Source organism: Heloderma suspectum, chromosome 5 (assembly GCF_057233095.1).
Source record: "Heloderma suspectum isolate Gila_16-S chromosome 5, 16-S_ref, whole genome shotgun sequence".
Classification (NCBI taxonomy): domain Eukaryota; kingdom Metazoa; phylum Chordata; class Lepidosauria; order Squamata; family Helodermatidae; genus Heloderma; species Heloderma suspectum.
In genome coordinates, this window is record NC_139462.1 from 46,060,733 (window position 1) to 46,080,136 (window position 19,404).

Genomic DNA, 19,404 nt, shown 5'->3' on the forward strand with positions numbered 1-19,404 from the left:
ATCCGATACATGTTTAGACAGCAAAATAAGTAAATAATAAAAAGTCCTACAACTTTCAGCAAGGCTGGCTGGAGAACGCCCCGCAGTCGTAGGACTTTTTCTTTCTAAACATGCATAGGATTATACCCTAAAGGCGCAATCCTGTGCATGTTGAGACAGAAAAAGTCCTACAACTCCCAGCAGTCAGCATTGGTGGGGCATGCTGGGAATTGTAGGACTTCTGTCTAAACTTGCATAGGATTGCACCTTAGGGCACACTCTCTCTCTCACTCAATCAAAACCCGTTCCCGCCCCGAATATAGGGGAAAATGCCTGATTTGGCGTGGTAGAGACATCTTAAAAATGTTTAAAAACTTTAATCTCCCCATACCCAATCACTGATTTGGAAAGAGGAAGAACTCATTTCTTTCCTATTACATTTTGCTTTTGAGTGAACTCGCTGCTGCTACTCAGCCTACACAGGTAGGCTAAAAATCCCCTATGCTCGGTAGGTTTTTATGGGTAGCTCTCAATTCTCTTCGCCCTGCAAAAAAAGAAAGAAAAGAAAACAAAGTTCAAAGTGAACCAGGAAGTGTCCTGTCAGACAATGGGATTAGTTTTTCTACATCTCTATCCTGCTCTAAGCCATATCTCTTTGGTGAGAACAAAAAAAAGCCTAGAGATTCAGACCGGAACGAATCAAACGTATGCTATGAAATAAGGACAATGAGGCGCATGCGCATGAGGCATGAAGCGCTTTCTTCCGTTGGGGGGTGTGACCTGGTACGCATGTGCAGTAATGCCATACCGGATTCAGCTGGAGAGGGAACATGGCGGAGCCTGAGTGAGTTTTGTGGGAGATAAATATATCGAGGGAGAATCTGCGTCCATCCCCGGGGAGGGCGGGTTTTTGATATATTTGTGGGATAGACTCGTGGTCAGAGACTTGTAACAGCAGTGGATGTGTCTGAATGTACGCTGTGCCCGGTCGCTTGAGGAAGATTGCTGTAGCATATGCGGAGCTATCGCTTCTAGAGGCTGTGTGTATGTTTCCCGGAACGTTTGGGCCTTGGGTAGTCGAAAACCGGGGAGGTGTTGCAAAATTGGAGGAAGAGGGATTCGGAGAGAGACGGTGTCCGGTATTTGGGATTTATTTCCGAGTCTGGAAAGGGGGCGGGGGGGGGGGGAGAGAATCCACATTCCACCATCGCAAAAATAAACTGTTGTGCTGTGTTTTAAAACTTCAGTAGCATCCATTTGTGCAAATCATGTAGGCAAATGAAAAATCTGCCTTCTATTCAGTATGTTCTTGAATGCTGTAACCTGTTGCCTAACCCATGCTCACTGTGTGTTTAGACCACAAAAGAAGATACTCTTGGTGCCGGAAAACCTACTGAAGAAAAGAAAGGCGTATCAAGCAATCAAAGCTACCCAGGCAAAGCAGGCGCTACTGGACAAGAGAAAGGTAGGGGTAACATAATGTACGGTCGAGCATTCTACAAAATTAAGAAACCTGAAGGTACTCTAATCTACTCAGGTAGGAGTCTCCTCCAGTATGCCTCTTAGGACATTGCTGCATTAAACTACTTGATTAAAAAAAAGCAGATATATGTGAGAAATAAAAATAGACTAAACTGGATATTAGAGAATGAAAACAAGGTTTAGGTTAAGACTATTTAAAAGAAAGTTCTAGAAATAAAGTCACAAGTCTTAATGCTTAACATATTCTCATGCTCATTTTCTTACTTGGGCCATGAAATGTTGTCATGGCTGGTAGGTTGTCTGGCGTTCCACTTTTCATGCTGGCACTCTGAGGATAAATGCTCCTCCTGCTCTTATCTTTCACTTGGAATAACTCTTCCCCTTTTTGTTCCATCAAAAACTTTCCTTGGAGTCCCTCTTCGTGTCCCTTCTTAACAAAGCCTTGTCTGAACCATTTTCATGTGGCATATGCCTATCTTGTGGATAAACCCATGGATACTGTGTTTGAGATGCTGGATCCTCCAGGTAATGCTTGTTTAGGGCAGCACAACGAACTCTTGATACTTCATTGGTTTTCCCGAATATTCAGTTTCCAAAGAGTCTTGTGGTACCTTCAACAATAACAATTTTATTACGTCCTAAGCTTTTGTGGACTGCAGTCACTTCAGTAAATGCATAAAGTGCTTTTCTGAGCTGGAAGTATACACACACGTGTGCGCGCGCGCACACACACACACACACACACACACACTGGGGGGATGGGAGGAATTGTAAAAAATGTGGTCAGAAGGAACTGAAATGCAGAAAGTACAGGCAGTGATCGTTAACTACCATAAATAAGATATCACCCCACCAACACCCTGTGTATATATTTTGAACTTGAGATAACACTTCGTGCATCTGATGAAGTGAGTCCACAAAAGCGTATATCGTAATTAATTAGTTAGTCGGTAAGGTGCAACAACAAGACTCCTTGTTGGTTTTGCTGCAACAGAGTAACATGCCTATTCCTTTGAATGTTGAGGATGTGTCACTGACCACATCTGACTGAAGCAAGATATGATGAAAAGCATTTTAAATTTTGAACTAAATTGCTTATGTCTTCATCAGAAAACAAAGATCCATCCCATCTCATCCCAATTATTTTTCATTGTAGCTCTTCTGCCTTATTCATAGTCAATCCCTGGACATGTCTTCCCACTCACCATTCAGTTGTAGATTGTAAGCTCCTTAGGGAGGAACTGTACCATTTCTGAGTTCTGTACAGCAACTGGTACATCATTGGTAGTGTGCAGATTTTTAGTGCTTAAGCAGCATGTTAAATCACTTCAAGTAATACATACACAACTGGGTACAAATGTTGATGCAATGGCTAAAATAGAGTTATGATGGCTTTTTAAAAATTCCTTATCTTAGCATCAGAAAGGAAAGCAGATTAAATTCAAACGCCTTGAGACATTTTTGCGCAACTCTCATCGGAAGCACAGAGATGATGTACGTTTGCGGCGTATGGAGCAGAAACCTGGACTGCTGCTAATGCCTGAGGGACACAAGCTGGCATTCGCTGTGCGGATTGCAGAGTAAGAAACTGCTCATTGGTTCATCTCCCAGCAATTTACTGGTTATCTTTGTTTTGTTCATAATCTGTTTTGGTGTGTGCTGAATGCATGAAAAATAAAATTTGAAATGACCATGGGCATCAGTCATAGAATAGTAGGGTTGGAAGGGGCGTATAAGACCATCGAGTCCAACCCCTCCATCAAGTCCAACCCCCAGCATGTTCAGCAGTAGGGGACTTGTGTGGTAGCACTACATATTATTGAACCGGCCACTGAATAAAAATTGAATTCTGCCCTTTTAAGATATGGGTATGATATACCAGTGTTAAATATGCTGTGTGTGGTTTTGAGTTCCTTCTTTTACTACAGTCCTGTAAGTTAGGCCATTATTCATCTGAAGGTGAAAAATAACAAATGCATATGGCCTTCCAGGAAGATAAAGCCCGAACTAGCCACTTGACTGAACTTGTTACAGCTTTGTGATACAACTTCCAAGAAAATGCAAAGACTGGAATGTTGTCTGAGAGTGTTCTTTGTAAGGTGAGAATTTGGTTACTAATAAGATTTTTTCCCCTTTTTGATTTAGAATTAAAGGGGTGAGTCTGCAGGTGCGGCATGTTATACAGAGGCTACGGTTGAGAAAGATTTACAGTGGCACGTTTGTTAAACTATCACTAGCATCACTAAAAATGCTGCGAACTGTGGAGCCTTATGTGGCATGGGGGTTAGTATGCCTTTGGTTTTCATTGTATATTGGGAGGTTACTTGGTGAAAGTAGTAAAAGTAATATGCCTAACAAGCATCATAACTTTGAAAGCGTTAACTAGCTTTCTTTTTATTTTTGTATCTTAGCATTGGGATGCCAAGAAAAATTAACAGACATAAAATACAAAATTGCTCCTGATTCTATTTCTCCTTCTATGTGTTTTTTTTTTAAAAATCAGTTCATATCACTGCCCTGTGATTTGGTAATGAAGGGCACTATATTAATTATTAAATAAATAATATCTACATTGCTGCTGCCTTTGTAAGTATTATAGCCATCTGGAGGCTGTTAGCCTGACTTGGTCTAGCCAAAATTTGGGGCCTGGTTTAGCTAGGTACAAATTCAACAGCTTAGTGAGAAGGGTATGAGAATGGCTATTATAAACTTGACACTGAAATACTGTGTGTAGCCTGAGCTGTGCTGCTATCTGTTGAATTAATGCTCCAGTAATTACACTGTAAATCACTTTCATCAGATTCATCTGAGCAGCCTGGATGAGTCTGGTTCATTTGCCAATTCTAGTCTTCCTCTCAAGTTGTTTGTGTCTCCTGTTGTAACCTCTTTTGACGTTTACGTCTGTGCTGGGGAATCTTATCAAAGATGGGGTGAGAAAGGCTTATAGGTTTAGGTGGAGGCCATCTCTTATCTTTATGAGCCCAAATTAGTTTTGAAAATCAATTTACGTATGTGTAAGGATTGTGGAATTTCCAAACCAGTGGGACTACATGGTTAATCACCTGTTGAAATATAAGAGCACAGTTCTAAACGTTTATAAAAATTGTACTAATTAGACATGAAAGTATAAAACGTGCCTGATATGCAGCTTCGGACATTGGCTGTTATAAAGGGAAACCTATTGTAATAAGGAGCAATCCTATGCACGATTAGACAGAAAGAAGGCCTACAACATGCTGGGAGTTGTAGGACTTTTTTCTGTCTAAACTTGCATAGGATTGTGCCTTTAGTTGATTTTTATTTTCTTTCTTCAGGTTGAGGGATTTCTGTAATCTCAGTAGTAAAATGCCCGTTAATGGACTGCTGTCACTAACCATTGTGTATATGGATTACTTGGAATATTGCATCCCTCCAAATTACAGTTATGATAATACATTTAGAGGGGGGGTTTGTCTGTTGATATCTATATAATTTGCATGAAGTTGGACGGACAGCTCAGTATACATCTAGGATTTGCAGTGAGTTTCTTAGAAGATCCTGATGGATCTTAACAGCCTTTTAAACAATCTAGCCATGAATCTGCCACAATTGTTCATCTTCTAAGTGAAATATAAAATAGGATGATAAGTTAATTAACAAAACTTCGGTTGTAAGAAAACATACAGCAGTACCTTCTGTCTTGGACCAGCAGTTTGTACAAATGATGATTAGTTGTACCTTGCATCCAAATGGAGAGAGGGCTGTGCTTGGGATAGGAGAATTAGAACTCAGAAACCTTTTTCAGGTAGGAGACTGTTACATACTGTGCTGTAAAATGACTCCATTGTTGTGGCCTGTCTCTTGGAGCTACATATTGTGCAGTTGGCATTTTGCCATTAATTTCATAAATGAGCTGCGATTTCTGTAGGTTATTTCTATTTTAAATTTCTCCAGCAGTATCACCACTAATTTTGTATTTACACAGATATCCCAATCTGAAATCTGTCCGAGAGTTGATCCTGAAACGAGGCCACGCGAAGATCAACAATAAAAAGCTTGCTTTGACAGACAATGTTCTGATAGAGGAGCATCTGGGTAAGTGATTAAATGGAATGAGAATTGAGTGGTAAGAGGATATGGTAACTTTGGGGCAGCCTGTGCTTCATTGTGACCTAGCAAAATGGAAATGAAATGTGATTGACCAAAGAATTGGACACGACTATGTTTCTAAAACCCCTTTTTCTTTCTCCTTAGGAAACTATGGTATTATTTGTCTGGAAGACCTTATTCATGAAATTTACTCAGCTGGGAAGTACTTCCATGAAATCAATAACTTTTTGTGGCCGTTCTACCTGTCAGTGGCTCGGCACGCTGCCCGTAATAAAGCGGGGTTCCACAAAGAGATTGGTGATACTGGATTTCGAGGCAATGGGATCAACCAGCTGATACGTCATTTGAACTAGACCATGGTGGGTACTGTGGACCCAGCTTTTGTGGATTTCGAACATGATTTGCCTTATATGTTAAAATAGGTCCTGTTTCAGTCTTGGTGATGGATTCCTTCTGAACAATTAACATTGTTCAGAAATGTGGAGCACCTCTCAAGGAATATTCTGTTACAGGATTGTGGAATTGTAGGATTATGAGGAAGCAAATTCATTTAGTTAAATGCCAGTGTATAAAGCATGAGGATAAGAGCGATAAGTCTTTGGTGTGCAAAAGGACCAAGGTCCAGTCCCAAAAGTCTCCAAATGAAAGGATCAGGAAGTGGAGTAGGAAATATCTCTGACTGAAATCCTGGATTGTGTTGCTGCCAACCAATCAGAGTGGGCCATACAGGGCTAGATGGACCAGTGCCCAGAGCCAATATAAGGCAGATTAATATAGCTATATTCAAGTCTGACAGCTTCAGGTAGATTCCAATAAGCCATATGCAGAACACAGTGGAGGGATCAAGATTTATTCTGCAGTGGAACATACTTTGTATAAATCCAAGTGGCTTGTGTGAAAGATCCCATTTTTCAGAGGGAAACTGAGTTTTACTTTGAAAGCTAGTTACTTTTCTGATCTCAAACATGCTCAGCAATTTAGGTGTTTGCCAGTGAGTTTTGCCTTCACGGTCTCCAATGTGTAATCCCTATTAATTTAACTCATATGGGCAATACATGGACTGCATGTGGCCCTTGGCCACTCTCTGTGCTCCTGGGGAGTTTCCCAAGCTGCCCAGCTGATCAACCATCATAATGTAATCATTATAGCTAATAGCAGCAGGGAAACTCATCTGCATTGGTATCGCTGTGGGGGGTGGAGCTTAAATCCTCTTAGGTGTGTGTTTGTTCGTGTGTCCAGCCCTCAATCCACTATCTGGCACATGTGGCCCTCTGGGCCATAAAGGTTGCATATCCTTGATTTAAAGCGAATTTAGGATTGGCTGTTTAAAAGAAATGTCTAGGATTTCACCTCCTGGACAACCAATTGTCTACTGCACAGTCATGAACTTAAAATCTCACCAGCAACTTCCTTCTATACTGGCTTCAGTCATAAAAACAATATCACTTGTCTTTGATCTTTTTTTTTTTGGTCACCAGTCTTCTAAGAGTCCTTCATTAGGCCCCAGACATAATTATAGCAATTCCTGATATTCTATGTGTTCCCTTTTTTTTCCAGAAGGGTCTTTATGAACAGTCTGGTGATGTTCTGGTAGGTATTTATTTATACTCTGCATCTGTTCCTTGGAAACTCCCAAGACTGTGCAGCACGACATGTCTGTCCTCTGTCTCACATGCTTTGAGATGACAACACAGTTGATGGAACAACTGGACCTCGCATGCTTTGGAAGACACCCAATATGTAATTTAAATGCAACAATCAAATTATTCTATACATTGGATGGAATGGAAAAACCTAAGAACTTCTACAGTTTCAGTTACAAGGACTTGGCGCTTCTTTCCCCTCTGAAATTAATATACACTTGCAAAGACACTTAGCTTTGAACCCCTAAAGCTGTTCTTTGTGTTGAGTTGCATTATATATATCTTGTTTACTAAAGTGGAAAAACCTGGTGTGTTGGGTCCTTAGTATATGCACTTGGAGTAACGGTACATACTCTTAACATGTAAGCAGGAGAAAGGAACCTAATATAACCTAAACCTGGTGAAATGCTTGGGCAGGTGTGGCCTGAATGCAGTAGGATCGCTGTGTCCCAGGTTAATGTTTGATCAGCTGATGCTTTAACTTCTATCAAACTCCTTGATGGCCAGCCCACTTCCTAAAAGCTGTTTTGGAGGACCGTGTAAGCCTATTTGGGTTCTTTCCAAGAGGAAAAAAAGTGGGATATAAATGTAATAATAAAATAAATTTTGAATTTCGCCCTTGAATGACATTTGTATGTAGGCACTCTGAAATAAAACGATCTACTTGTTTTTCTTATTGTTTGGCTTGTTTTGTTTTACAAATGGCAAGAAACTGATTTGAGAATAATGTAATCTAAAGTTTTGCTTGTAATAAATGTGTTGCTTTAAACATTTGTAGACTTGGTTGAAGAAAAAGGGAGTGCTTGCTCCTGTTACTACAGTTGCTCCTGGGAGGATATCCTTAGTAGTATGCCATTAGCCTTGAATTGGTGCTGGTGCTTGATAACCTACATCATGTTATCAAGCACTACCACCATTACATCAGGTTGCAAATGTAAGTTTTAGCTCTACATTGCAACCTGATGTAGAACTAAACCCTCTGCAATCCTAAAAATCAAAGTCATTCCAAGGTTACCCTGAATGTGTAATATAACAGGCAGTATCCAACCGGGCTGCTGTGTCTCAGCTGGTTCCGTTGCATTTGTGGGACCCACTGCTTGTGCAACAGTGCTTTGTTACTTCTAAAAATAACCCTAGAAACACTTGTTTCTGGATCCAGACAGATCAGTGGCACTCCCTCCTGTGAGCTCTGCTGACCTGTCCTCTTCCAGAAATTAGTTTCTGCTTGTTTCAGGTTATTTTTGGAAGTGCCAAAGCTCTGGGTCCTGCAAGTGCACAGACACAAAAGGATACTTTACTATCCAACGTTAAAATTATACCATTGATAATACCCATTAATGGGTATTGAATTTGTAACAACTACCAATTTGCTTCCGTGAGTTCTTTGTTCTGATTGATCAGCCCATTGTTAAATATCCTTTTCTGCTTAATTTTTTTCAATTTTGCTTCTGATTATGTGTATATTTATTTTAGGAAGGAGAGCTCCTCACTTAGTGAACTGTAGCTCACTAGTAGTAAAAAAAAAACCTTTATTACCCAGTATATAGAGATGATGGGTTGTGATACATTTCCTCTATGGTTGTATTCTACCTGTATGGAGGCCATGCAAGAGTCTGCCAGGACAGAATGGGTTTATGCACATCCTGGGGTACAGATCTGCTGACTCAGACATCAGTTTCTACCCAGACAGGTTGGGGTGTGGGTGGAACCATAAGCCTTGCTCCATTGCCTTCTCATATGCATTCAGAAATGTCTGTGCAGGCTCAACACTAATTGCCATGATTATACATTTTGAAAACTAAAAAACTGAAAATAAGTTGCATGTATTTTACAGAGTGGGCGGCATCTAGTGGAAAAATCAAGAATTGTTAGCTACAGCAGCTAAAAAAAAGATATTTGCATGTTACTGATCAGTAATTTTGAGACTGTTAAATGAACAAAATGGTTGGGGCAGGGGTGGGAAGCCTGATCCATTTCCCATCAGCCCTGGCTATGCTGGTTGGTGGGAATTTAGAATCAGCAATATCTGCAGGGCTGCTAGTCCCCCACTCCTACTCAAAAGCCGAACACCCCTTTAACAGAAAAAGGAAAAATGTCAGATGTAAAATTGCCAGAAATGTTGAAGCCATGTTACTTCCTTCCCTAAACCTGAGAAAGATATGTGGAACATGTAACCTAACATTTTAAGAATGTAGGATGTATTCGTATATACTCTCAGTGCATGAAATTGTACTATTGAGGGCATTTATGAATTTTAAAGTATAAATACCTTTAGTTGGCTCTGTGAATGTAAGGGCTCAGCTTACAGAAGGTGCCTTTGCCCAATTTTCAGGTGTCCCTGACCCATAGCTCTCCCTCTTCAGTAGGGTCTCTGTTGCTGTGCAACACTTCTAGGGGACTGGAGGGTCTGCTGTGGGGAGGAGTCCACTTCTGCCAGACCAGTTGTGCCTAAATCTAGTTTCACCTCTTGATTTTAATTAAATAACTTCTAAATCCTTCCAGTGTTCGAGATGGAGTTGCACAGTGCAATATTTGAAGCTCTGACACAATCCTTAATCTTGGCCAGTTCTAAAAATAAAGTTGAATATTGACATTAACATTGTCCTTGCGAGTAAGTATATATTAAAGCAAGCTGCAAGCATATTAACAAAGAAAGCTATCCCAAACTCATTCCTTCTCAGTAAATATATCCTTGAAGATAACTCAAGTTTATTTCTCCAATTATGGTCTAAAAAAATCCATGTTTAAGTTTCATGGCCTATTATATCACACTAGCAATACCTGCAACTTTCAAAGTACGTTTCCCATCAAGCCCATTGTGATATTTAATAATCCAAACTGTTTGTGATACTATTTTTGAAAACTAGAGCCAAGAGTCTTACACCAATGCAAGTAGCTGTAACTTATTTGAATTCACTTAAAAATACTTAATTTTTCCCCCGAGGTGTTCCTGTGTTTAATTTCCTCAGGTTTTCCCAAATTTCCTCAGGTCTTCACATTGGCAGAAGTGAAACTGTGTAACTAGGCGAGAACACTGCAAGGATGCAGCAGCATCATGAAGAGCTGGTTTTAAGTGTCAGAAGATGGCCCTTTCCAATAAGCATATTAAATGTGTAGATTGGTCTCTGGTTGTCAGCTGTTGCTAACACTAGAGTAGAAAGATGGGGTACCCATGTCTTGCAAGTCCTCTACCTACCCTAGTTGTCCATATGGAACTAGAGGGTATCCCAATGCTCAGGAATGCTTTTGGGTGGAATAGGGAGCTGGAGTGGGTATGGGGGGGGATAACTGAAAATCAATTATCCTTCCTTTCTCAAGTGTTTTCTACTAGCACAAAACCACCAGTGGATACAACCCTGAGTATTTCTTCCCCTACCTAATTTGCAGTGTGTTCATGTGTACAATTATGATTCAGGTAGGCAAAATCAAACAGACATATTTATTTGCAGTACACCTCCACCTCAAAGTAAACAGTTATACAGATGGGCATGTCACTAGTTAAGATAAAGAAACCAACTGAAACCACACTTTTCATGTGCTTACACATTACGCATTTTAGACTTTATTCTACAAAAGAATACAAACATTAAAAAGACATTTAACACACATTCACATTACAGCTTCTGTTATATGGAGACCAGAAAGAGAATTCAGTTGCATATTGAAAGAACAGGATTACAGGATTCTTAGCAATACATCCACAGTATATTTTCAAGTTAGGTAACTTGACCTGGTATTTTAAAAGATGAACTATGTTCTGCCTGGTGAAGTTTCTTTGCTTATCTAATTCAGGTTGAGATGTTAGGGGAAGATATTCCATGTGCTTGGAAAATAGCTTAGGGCAAAAGGTTTCTCCCTCATTTAAGGGGTAACATCCTGATTACAAAGTGTGAAATATGTACAAAGTGCATTTTTGCAGCTATTTTCATTCAAACTGGAATAGAATTGTGGAAGGATCTGTTGAGATCGTAAATACTATTGGCTAAGGAAGTTTACAAGGGGGCATTTCTGTACAATGCTATTTGCCCAGTCAAGGCAAGCTGTCCTTTTTGTAGGCCACCATACTGTTGACTTTGTGTATTGTAGTTGTGAAGGAACGAAGACGGACTTCTTCAGAGTTAGCAATGAATTGTGGGCCTGACTCTTCCCATTTCTCTGGAACTTCCAAGTCTTTGTCTGTGAAAATGAGCAAGTCAAATGCACCTGCAAGAAAAACACACATTGATATTATTGCATGACTTTAAAATAAACCCTCTTTAAGACTACAGTGGGAAACACCACTCATTGCTAGTAAGTAATATGGGGGGGGAGGGGGAAGCACCAGAAGGGAAAGAATACAGCGCCCATTCCCACCTATCTTATGCTTTCTCATGCTCCAACCACTTCCTTTATAGATGTTAAGCACTGACCCATAGTTGGCCACTGTCTTGTCTACTTTGACAGCAATCATCCAGTCGGAAGAAACCCTTTTGTAGTTGTTCGGTATGCTTGGATTTTATAAAGCCAGAATGATATGGTGTCGCCTGAAACCCTGGCTCTCTTGTTCACCCCTGACTCTTAAGATAAACAGCACTTGCCCTGATGCAGATAAATTGTTTACTTCCCTTAGGGTGCAATCCTATGGTGATAGGCAGCCGCCTCCAAACTCTGAGGCAACCGCCTATCCAATGCAGGGCAGGAGAAGTGTGGAGGGGATCGTCCCCTCTGCGCTTCAGCCACCCTGCATTTGTGGCTAGACAGCCATTTTGGCTGTCATTTTTTGACATTTTTGGCTGTCTAGCTGTGGGGAGGTGGAGCGGGAGAGGTGGCTGCCAGACAACACATAGGACACATTTCCGCCTTCCCCACCCCAGAACACCCCGTTTTCGCTGCTCTGCATTATTCTTCCAAGCGCTGGGCCGTTCTGAGCTGCCTGCGGGGCAGCATGGGAGGGGGGAAAGGTCAGTTATCTGGGAACCGACATATCCTATGGCTGTCTAGATGCTGACTAGCAGCCATAGGATTGATCCCTTGAAGGTCTTCGTTGAAGGGCTTCTTTACAGAAATTTTAAATAACTGCATAACAAAAGATACAAAGTCACAATACTTTGTTGTTTCTTACTTTATAGTTTACACTACGAACAAGCCTGCAAAGATATTTGTTGTGTTCTGACAATAGCATCAAGTGATACTTACATGTAGTTTCTAACAAAGGGAGAAATGTTACTGTGGCTGTTATTTGTCTGATGACGGATTTAATTTCATCCTGTATTGCTTTCTGAGATTTCTGCCTTGGTGTACTAAAATAGCAATAAAAGGTACACAAGGGGTTTGACAACATAAATTATACAATAGCAATATTAAAATACATAAAAATACAAAAACTTAAAACATTTTAAAAAGTTGTGCCAGATGTCAATACACCCCCCCCCCCCGTAAACCCTGTTGTTCCCACGCAGAGACAAACATTTCTAAGTTGCTGTTTAGTCCCCCCCCGGGTAGGAACCTCTTCATTGATTGTTTTAGTCAAATTTGCTTCTGGTTGCATATTTTTCAGGCCAGTTTGAGTCCTTTTGGTCCCTAATTAGGCAAAAGGTGTCAAACTTATAGCCCAACAATTATCCTATATTTTCAGCTTAAAAAAACCCTTAGGGTGCAATCCCATCACGATGATTGTAAGCCTCTGATCTTGGATGCTTAGTCATCCAACACAGAGAAAGGGGAGCGGCAGAGGTGATCTTCACCTCCACACCCCTCCCGCTCTCCAATTTTTGCTAGACCGTCTTTCTTGCTGGGGAGCTTAAGAGGGGAAGGGGGGAAGTCTGGAGTGGCCTCAGGATAGCTCATATCCTGGCCTCTCCAGTCTCTTCCCCTCCCAACAAAATCCCCCTTTCCTTATCCTCCAAGGCTGAATTCTGCAGGTCTTTCTGCACCAGTTGTGAGGGGTGAGCTCCAGTTCCTAGCTCTGACATTGAAGCGCAGTCTCTGACCTTGGAGCTGGGAATCCGAAATATCCTATGGCCTCTGAGATGCTGTCTAAGGGCCATAGGATTACTCCCTTAAGGTGTTTTTTCAGTGAAAACTACTCATTACAGATGGCAATTGTGGCTAATATTTTTACCAAGGTCTTGCCTTGGTTGTCTTGCTAAATGACTCAGTTCTCCCCCCACCCCTTTTTGCAATCAGGTATGGTGGCAAACTGATGTCTGGGTCAGTGATTGACTGGATGAGGTTGAACAAAGTGAAGCTCAATCCAGACAAGATGGAGATGTTAATGATAGGATGTCTGATGGATCTGGGTGTTTGTGTTTCTCCAATACTGGATAGGGGTCAAACTACTTTGAAGGAGCAGGTCCACAGCTCAGAGGTGCCTCTTAATCCAGCATTGCTCCTGGAATCACAGGTGGCAGTCATGACTAGTAGCACCTTGTATAAATGTATGCCAACTGAAAATAGTGAACTGCTGACATTCTGCATGGGGTTCTCTTTGAAAATAGTTGAACTTCAGTTAATTCAAAATGAGTCAACCCACCTGTTAGTGGGAATGTGCTGATAGGAACATAATACACCAGTATTCAAGATTTATTTCTAGGTTTTGACCCAGGATCTCAGGGAATGCATCCTCCCATATGAGCCACTGTACACCAAGGTCTTAAGAGAAGACCCTGCTCCAAATTCTAATTTTCTGAGGTTACCCTCTCAGTAACAGCACCTTCCTTATGCAATTTCTTCCCTAGAGGCATTTGATATGTTGGCTTACTAGCTGTTTTAAAGAAAAAAAACCTTCTTGTTCCAAAAGGCATTTAGGTTGTAAGATATTAAATTACTACTGTTTTTTCTAGGTTACTCTGCTTTGAACCTGTTTCATGTGGGTGGGGGAGAGGAGTACAATTCTGAATTTGAGAACTTCTACATTTTCAGTTATTTGAAACAAGTTTCTATTACACTTACCTCTCATCCTTTGCAGTTTTATCACATTCAATGTCAAATTGCCACCTTTCAAGAACTTCACTGGTTTCCTTGTTAGAGATCACTACCACTAGCCGCTGAACTAAGCACTCATAGAGCCATTCTGAGAAAAGCAAGAGGGAAAATAGGTTTTTTTAAAGAAGACTAGAAACTTTAAAAACATTTTAACCATCTATAAAATTCATTCAGCCACATTACACTTTCCACAAATTGTCACCCACAGTTTACATAATGTACATGCTGCAGTCAATATAATTCCTCCTATGCCTAAGAAAGCTCACAACAGAATGGTAAATGAAGAGGAAATTCAAATAGCATGCCTATAGGTAAATGAGGAGGCTTACTTATATACATCAGTAATAGTCAGTTTCTATATTCTGGGGATGAGTGGGGGAATCTATCAAACTACAGTCAGAGAGCCCAAAATGTATTTTGCCATAGAAACTGATCCTTTCATATTTGTCTAGGCTATAAATCAGTTGCTCCCATCTACCAGTAAAGATTTCACAGCTCTGGCACATACATGAAGTATCCACATATTTTGTCTTGGCTTATTAGCCAAACCCATTATTGCGATTGCCACCAACTCAGACCAAGGTCCATGTGTCCAGCATTCTGTTCTTACAGTGGCCAACTAGTTGCTTGTGGGGAAACCCCCAAGTAGGACATGAGTGCGAGAGCACCCTCCTGGTTGTGTTTCCCATCAACTGGTATTCACAGGCATACTGCTTCTGACACTGGAGATAGCACATAACCTTCTGCACAAGTAGCCACTAATAGTCATGGATAGTTACCTACTCATTTGCAAATTTGTCAGGTCTCCAGGGCAATAAAAATTATTTCTGGCCGGGGCTGGATCCAGTTCACTAACCATAGTTGGTCATTCCCATTATAGATATTAACATAATTTCATATGGAAAAAAGATCCATCATTCAATACATGGAAGCACTATACATTTAACATTTAAATGGCAAACTGGATTATAGCACATTATACATGAAATGTGGTAGTCACTTCTCACAATTAACTGTAGCCTAATCCCAGGAAAGAAGAATTAGTGCCTGCAATTGCTTGTTTTCTTGTTTCCTCTTTTCTTTTTGTCTTGTGTCAATTAGGTTGTAAGCTTGTCATTTTCTTAATCTTTGTACAGCAGCCAGAAAACTATAGGTGCTTCATTAATAATGATACCTTTTAGCTGTCCCACCACGTTGTTCAAATAGTTTTTAAGTTCAGTGTCCGCAGTTACAAGCATAGTAAGTCCATATTTCTGAACATGCGTAAAGGTTTCAGCAGGATAAATCCCACGTTGGTATAAGATACTGTTGATGCCATATGCTGAAAGACAAAAATACAATGTAAGGACCAACACCCCTTTAAACCTACCTTTTCTATTCCACCAGTTCTTTTTGGCCGCAAAACACGCACAGGATGCATGTTTTCATTAGTGGCAATTCAAATCTGTTGCAAACTACTCTGCAGGATACAGAGGTAGTGGCTCAAGGAGCAGGGTTCAGGCTAGCTCCAAGAATGATGCCATAGGAAGGCTGGAGAAAACAGTTTATTTGTATTTTCTTGTGGCCACTAACCAGTTAACAGACATGGTGTGTGTAGCACTGCATTATGATGATTATTTTAAAAGGGCCAGAATATCTACATCTAAATGATTAAGTGAATGCAGACCAGGGCTCTAATGCTTTTAATAACTGCACGGTTTTTTTTTAAGTGTTAGTACAGCTTCTATACTCATGCTACACTGGCAGGTAAGCTTAAAGCTACTCCTATCAAAAACTTATTTTCGACTTAACTATTCTTTTCAAAATGTCAAAGCTTGACATTTTCTCTCACATTTTGATACTTTGGTCCAGTTAGGTATGATTGCTTCTCAAAAAATAAAGTGCTGTTTAGGGTATGGAACAGGTTACTGCACTCTTCAAACTCAGTATTTACTCCCCACATCATAATTTCACCCAAGATCTAGAACTGAAAATTCACAGCCTATGAAACCCATACAGAGTAAATGATTATCAGGATGACTAACCTAAATGCAAAACACGTAATGTTATTCTCTCACATAATATCAGGTGAGGTAATATATCACTTTCAAATTAGTCCTTTTAAATCAGTGTCCAATAAGGCATAGTAATTTCCAGGGAAACTTGAGTTATAGATACAACAGAGATATCAGCACCAATAATGCACAATTTTGAACGAGAACAAAACTCTATGTATTCCACCACTTTGTCCCCAACAGTGCCCAGACAGATGCCCCTGGAAAAACTCAAGCCAGGGCACGTGTGTGATTTTACTAGCATCGAATAATCAAAGATATACTGCCTCTCAACACGGAGATCCATTCTTATCTATTATATCTACATAGGCCGAAAGCAAAAAAAAAACAAAAAACATTCCCAATACAACACAAGGGCTGACACTAAAAATGGAACATCCTTTTTTTGTGAAGGATTACTAGATCCACGATGCAGATTCAGGGCATAACTAATAAGGAAGCTGCACCGTAAACATGCCTACTCAGAAGGAAGCCCCACTGATTTCAGTGAGGCTTACTCCTAGGTAGTGGGTACAGAATGGCATCCCTAAACACTGTAGGGCACAATCCTAAACCTGCATAGGATTGCGCCCTTAATGTACAGAGCTACTCTCTGCTTGCCGGGGGGGGCATTTCTTTTATATTACAGGGCAACTTCCTCAGGGCAGAGTCCTGCCACCCTGTTCTTTGCAAATGCACACAGTATACAGCGCGCGGCTTTTACACTGACGGCGCTATATGCAAGTATTTATTGCAGGGGAAAGCGGGGACGGCAGCAGGCGGCTCCCTGCTCGCTCCAGTCCATTCCGCGCAACGGCCCTCAGCTCGGGCGCCATTTCCCCCCGGCTCTCTCAACAGGAGGAGGGCCGCCTGATCCGTCGCCATCTCTGCTCGAAAACAAGTTCCACAGAGGTCAGTAGCCTCCCTCGGAGCAAGCCCCACTGAGCGCGGGGGGCTTACTTCCGAGTAGACACGCCAAGTCCTCCCACGGTGGGGATCCCTATCCTTCCACCCTCCCCGCCTACTCACAAAAGAACTCGGCCACGATCTCGGCGCTGCCCCGCAAAGTGATGCCCTGCTCCCGGCTCTGCTGCTTCGCCATCGGGCTCCAGTTTAAACAGGCAACGGCCACGCGGCAGAACCCCCCAGCCTCTCCTCAGCAATATTATAAATGTAAATGGCCGGAGGCTTTCGCGCCACCTGGTTCAAAATCTAGCTCCGCCTCCCTGACGTTGGGCGGGAGGGAAAGACGCAACTGTGGACGCTAGGCCGCGGTCCCTACTGCGCAGGCGCCGTAGAGCCGTGCCGGCTGCTTTCCCCAGCGCCGTATAGCTCGCTGCGCCTTCTCTCCCGCTACCTGAGCCTTATCAATGCGCACGCGCGAAGGCCCCAGGCTTTTGTTCCCGTGGGCGGCGGGTGGGGGTGTGCAGTGGGTTAGGGTGTTCGGTGGTTTTCCGTTAGTAACGATGGGGGAGGGAACGTTGTACGTTGGTTATGAGGCGGCAGCATTTTTCTTTGCTGTCCTTAAGAATGATGACGAGTCTTGTATACTTTAGAGGCTAGAGCATTTATTATGGCATAAACTTCCGTGGATTATAGTCCGCTATTGGAACGACTGAACGTTTGTTTTGTTGGGAGAAAGGGACCTGTGTGTTCAAACATTATTTGCCAAACACTGATGTTAAGTTACATCTAAATATTCGCATTCAACAGGAGGTGTCTGCAAAGACTGTGCAGAGTTAGCATGTTATCCTAATCATCTTTGTCGTTCAGTTGTTAAGTCGTGTCCGACTTCGTGACCCCATGGACCATAGCATGCTAGGCCTTATGGAGATTCCCTTTTTTCTCTGTAGCTTGACACCCAAGGATTATCAGAAGCAGGCTTACGATAAGGCTAGCTACTTAGACTCGTAAAATTATATTTTAAGAATGAAAATCGTTAGGAATTTTACTTTTGAGTGTAGTCCATCTGTTGTTCCAGTATTTAGGAAGCCTTTGTTGTTGTTGTTCAGTCGTGTCCGACTCTTTGTGACCCCGTGGACCATAGCACGCCAGGCCTTCCTGTCCTAGGAAGCCTTTAGCTTCCGCTTAACTACCTATAGCTGATGAATACACTAAAAACAAAGGGTACTCTAGAAATTTCTGGCGGGATTCAGTTTTGATTTTTTAATTAAAAATTAGGGAACCTAAGGGGTTGACACCCACTAGACAGATCCAGTCTTTGGGGTTTCGCAGTATCTTATACCCTGTGAGGCTGCTGCTGGAGGGGCGGGAGGAGTGACGGCGGTGTTTTTTTTTGCCTCCTTGTAAACTTTTTTTTCTAGATAAGCCTTTGAGTCCATCCAGTGGAGGCATAGTAATTTCCATATCTGGGCTTCTTTCTTTCCCTCCTCGCCTACTGGACTGCCCCCTTTTTTTAACCTCTAAGGTCCTTCAAAGCTCCTTTTGCAACCTCAGAAAGCAGGTACTATAGGGGGAGGGATTGGATCATGTAGGCCCCCTCCCAAAGTTGTAGAGTGTCTATGGCTTCAGGAGGGGGAATCCAAGAAATCCTGTGGTCCTTGGCACATTCTCTGGTGACCATAGGATTGCTCTGTTAGTAAGTGAAAGGCTTGGTAAGGTTCTTGATGGTACCTTACAACACCATTGCTAATAATTATATACTATCACATAAATTTGGGCTCGTAGCCTTAATTCCTCAAAAATTCTTGTAATATTTAAAAATACAAGGAAGTTTAAACACATTTTTCAGGCTAGTTAATCATACCTTTGAGAAAACTCCTCTCAGAATTTACTACTTAAGAAGTATATTTTTCTAGTCATCTATTTATCAGGTTTTATAGTGTTTATACCTTAAACAATATTTATTGCTCATTAATGATCAACCATTAACTGATAAAGCAAAACTCTTAAGTATACTCTTGACCATGAACAATGGGCTTTAATTCAGCATTCTCTCAGATATTGTCAGGACCACTTTGCAAATTAGTTTTTGATATCAGTTCCCTAGAATCCATTGTGGGACTGATTGGGTCTTTGTGTGTCTTTTCTTTAATACAAGTACTGTTTTTACTTATTAAATCTCCAAATTCTGAATTATGTATCATGAAGCATTTTCAGTTGTTCTTCACCTCACATTTTATTAAAAGGAATCTTATACTGCTTTGAGAGAGGTGGGGTAGCAATTTCTCAGCCTTCCTAGCCATTCTAATGAA

At 41.3% G+C, this 19,404-nt stretch overlaps 3 protein-coding genes across 5 annotated transcripts in view; 2 read left to right on the top strand and 1 right to left on the bottom strand.

The window, feature by feature from the left end:
• The first annotated feature begins 783 nt into the window (after window positions 1-783).
• On the top strand, window positions 784-7,869 carry RPL7L1 (ribosomal protein L7 like 1). Its single transcript, XM_084855939.1, has 7 exons — window positions 784-823; window positions 1,336-1,444; window positions 2,878-3,041; window positions 3,607-3,744; window positions 5,426-5,535; window positions 5,695-5,909; window positions 7,108-7,869. Exons 1-6 carry the CDS (start codon window positions 810-812, stop codon window positions 5,901-5,903), a joined length of 744 nt encoding a protein of 247 aa, XP_084712065.1. The 5' UTR covers window positions 784-809; the 3' UTR covers window positions 5,904-5,909; window positions 7,108-7,869.
• A 2,742-nt stretch (window positions 7,870-10,611) lies between these two features.
• MAD2L1 (mitotic arrest deficient 2 like 1) lies at window positions 10,612-17,368 on the bottom strand. Its single transcript, XM_084855940.1, has 5 exons — window positions 17,219-17,368; window positions 15,331-15,477; window positions 14,124-14,244; window positions 12,369-12,472; window positions 10,612-11,396 (listed from the first exon to the last, which is right to left on the bottom strand). Exons 1-5 carry the CDS (start codon window positions 17,289-17,291, stop codon window positions 11,224-11,226), a joined length of 618 nt encoding a protein of 205 aa, XP_084712066.1. The 5' UTR covers window positions 17,292-17,368; the 3' UTR covers window positions 10,612-11,223.
• The window catches only part of REC114 (REC114 meiotic recombination protein), a 98,326-nt gene continuing 95,861 nt past the window's right edge, over window positions 16,940-19,404 (top strand). For 2 of the 3 annotated variants that reach the window (XM_084855937.1, XM_084855936.1), the window contains exon 1: window positions 16,940-17,101. The gene's annotated coding sequence lies outside the window, so the exon portion shown is untranslated. Of the gene's footprint in view, window positions 17,102-17,657; window positions 17,673-19,404 lie in introns of those variants that run through there. The other variant, XM_084855938.1, reaches the window with a different exon arrangement.

Coding starts and splice junctions, on each gene's coding strand:
- RPL7L1 (XM_084855939.1), top strand. Junction 1,445..2,877: donor CGCTACTGGACAAGAGAAAG/GTAGGGGTAACA, acceptor TCCTTATCTTAG/CATCAGAAAGGAAAGCAGAT. Junction 3,042..3,606: donor TTCGCTGTGCGGATTGCAGA/GTAAGAAACTGC, acceptor TTTTTGATTTAG/AATTAAAGGGGTGAGTCTGC.
- MAD2L1 (XM_084855940.1), bottom strand. CDS start 17,291: ATGGCGAAGCAGCAGAGCCGGGAGCAGGGCATCACTTTGCGGGGCAGC. Junction 15,478..17,218: donor GATCGTGGCCGAGTTCTTTT/GTGAGTAGGCGG, acceptor TTTGTCTTTCAG/CATATGGCATCAACAGTATC. Junction 11,397..12,368: donor CCCTTTGTTAGAAACTACAT/GTAAGTATCACT, acceptor TTTTTCTTGCAG/GTGCATTTGACTTGCTCATT.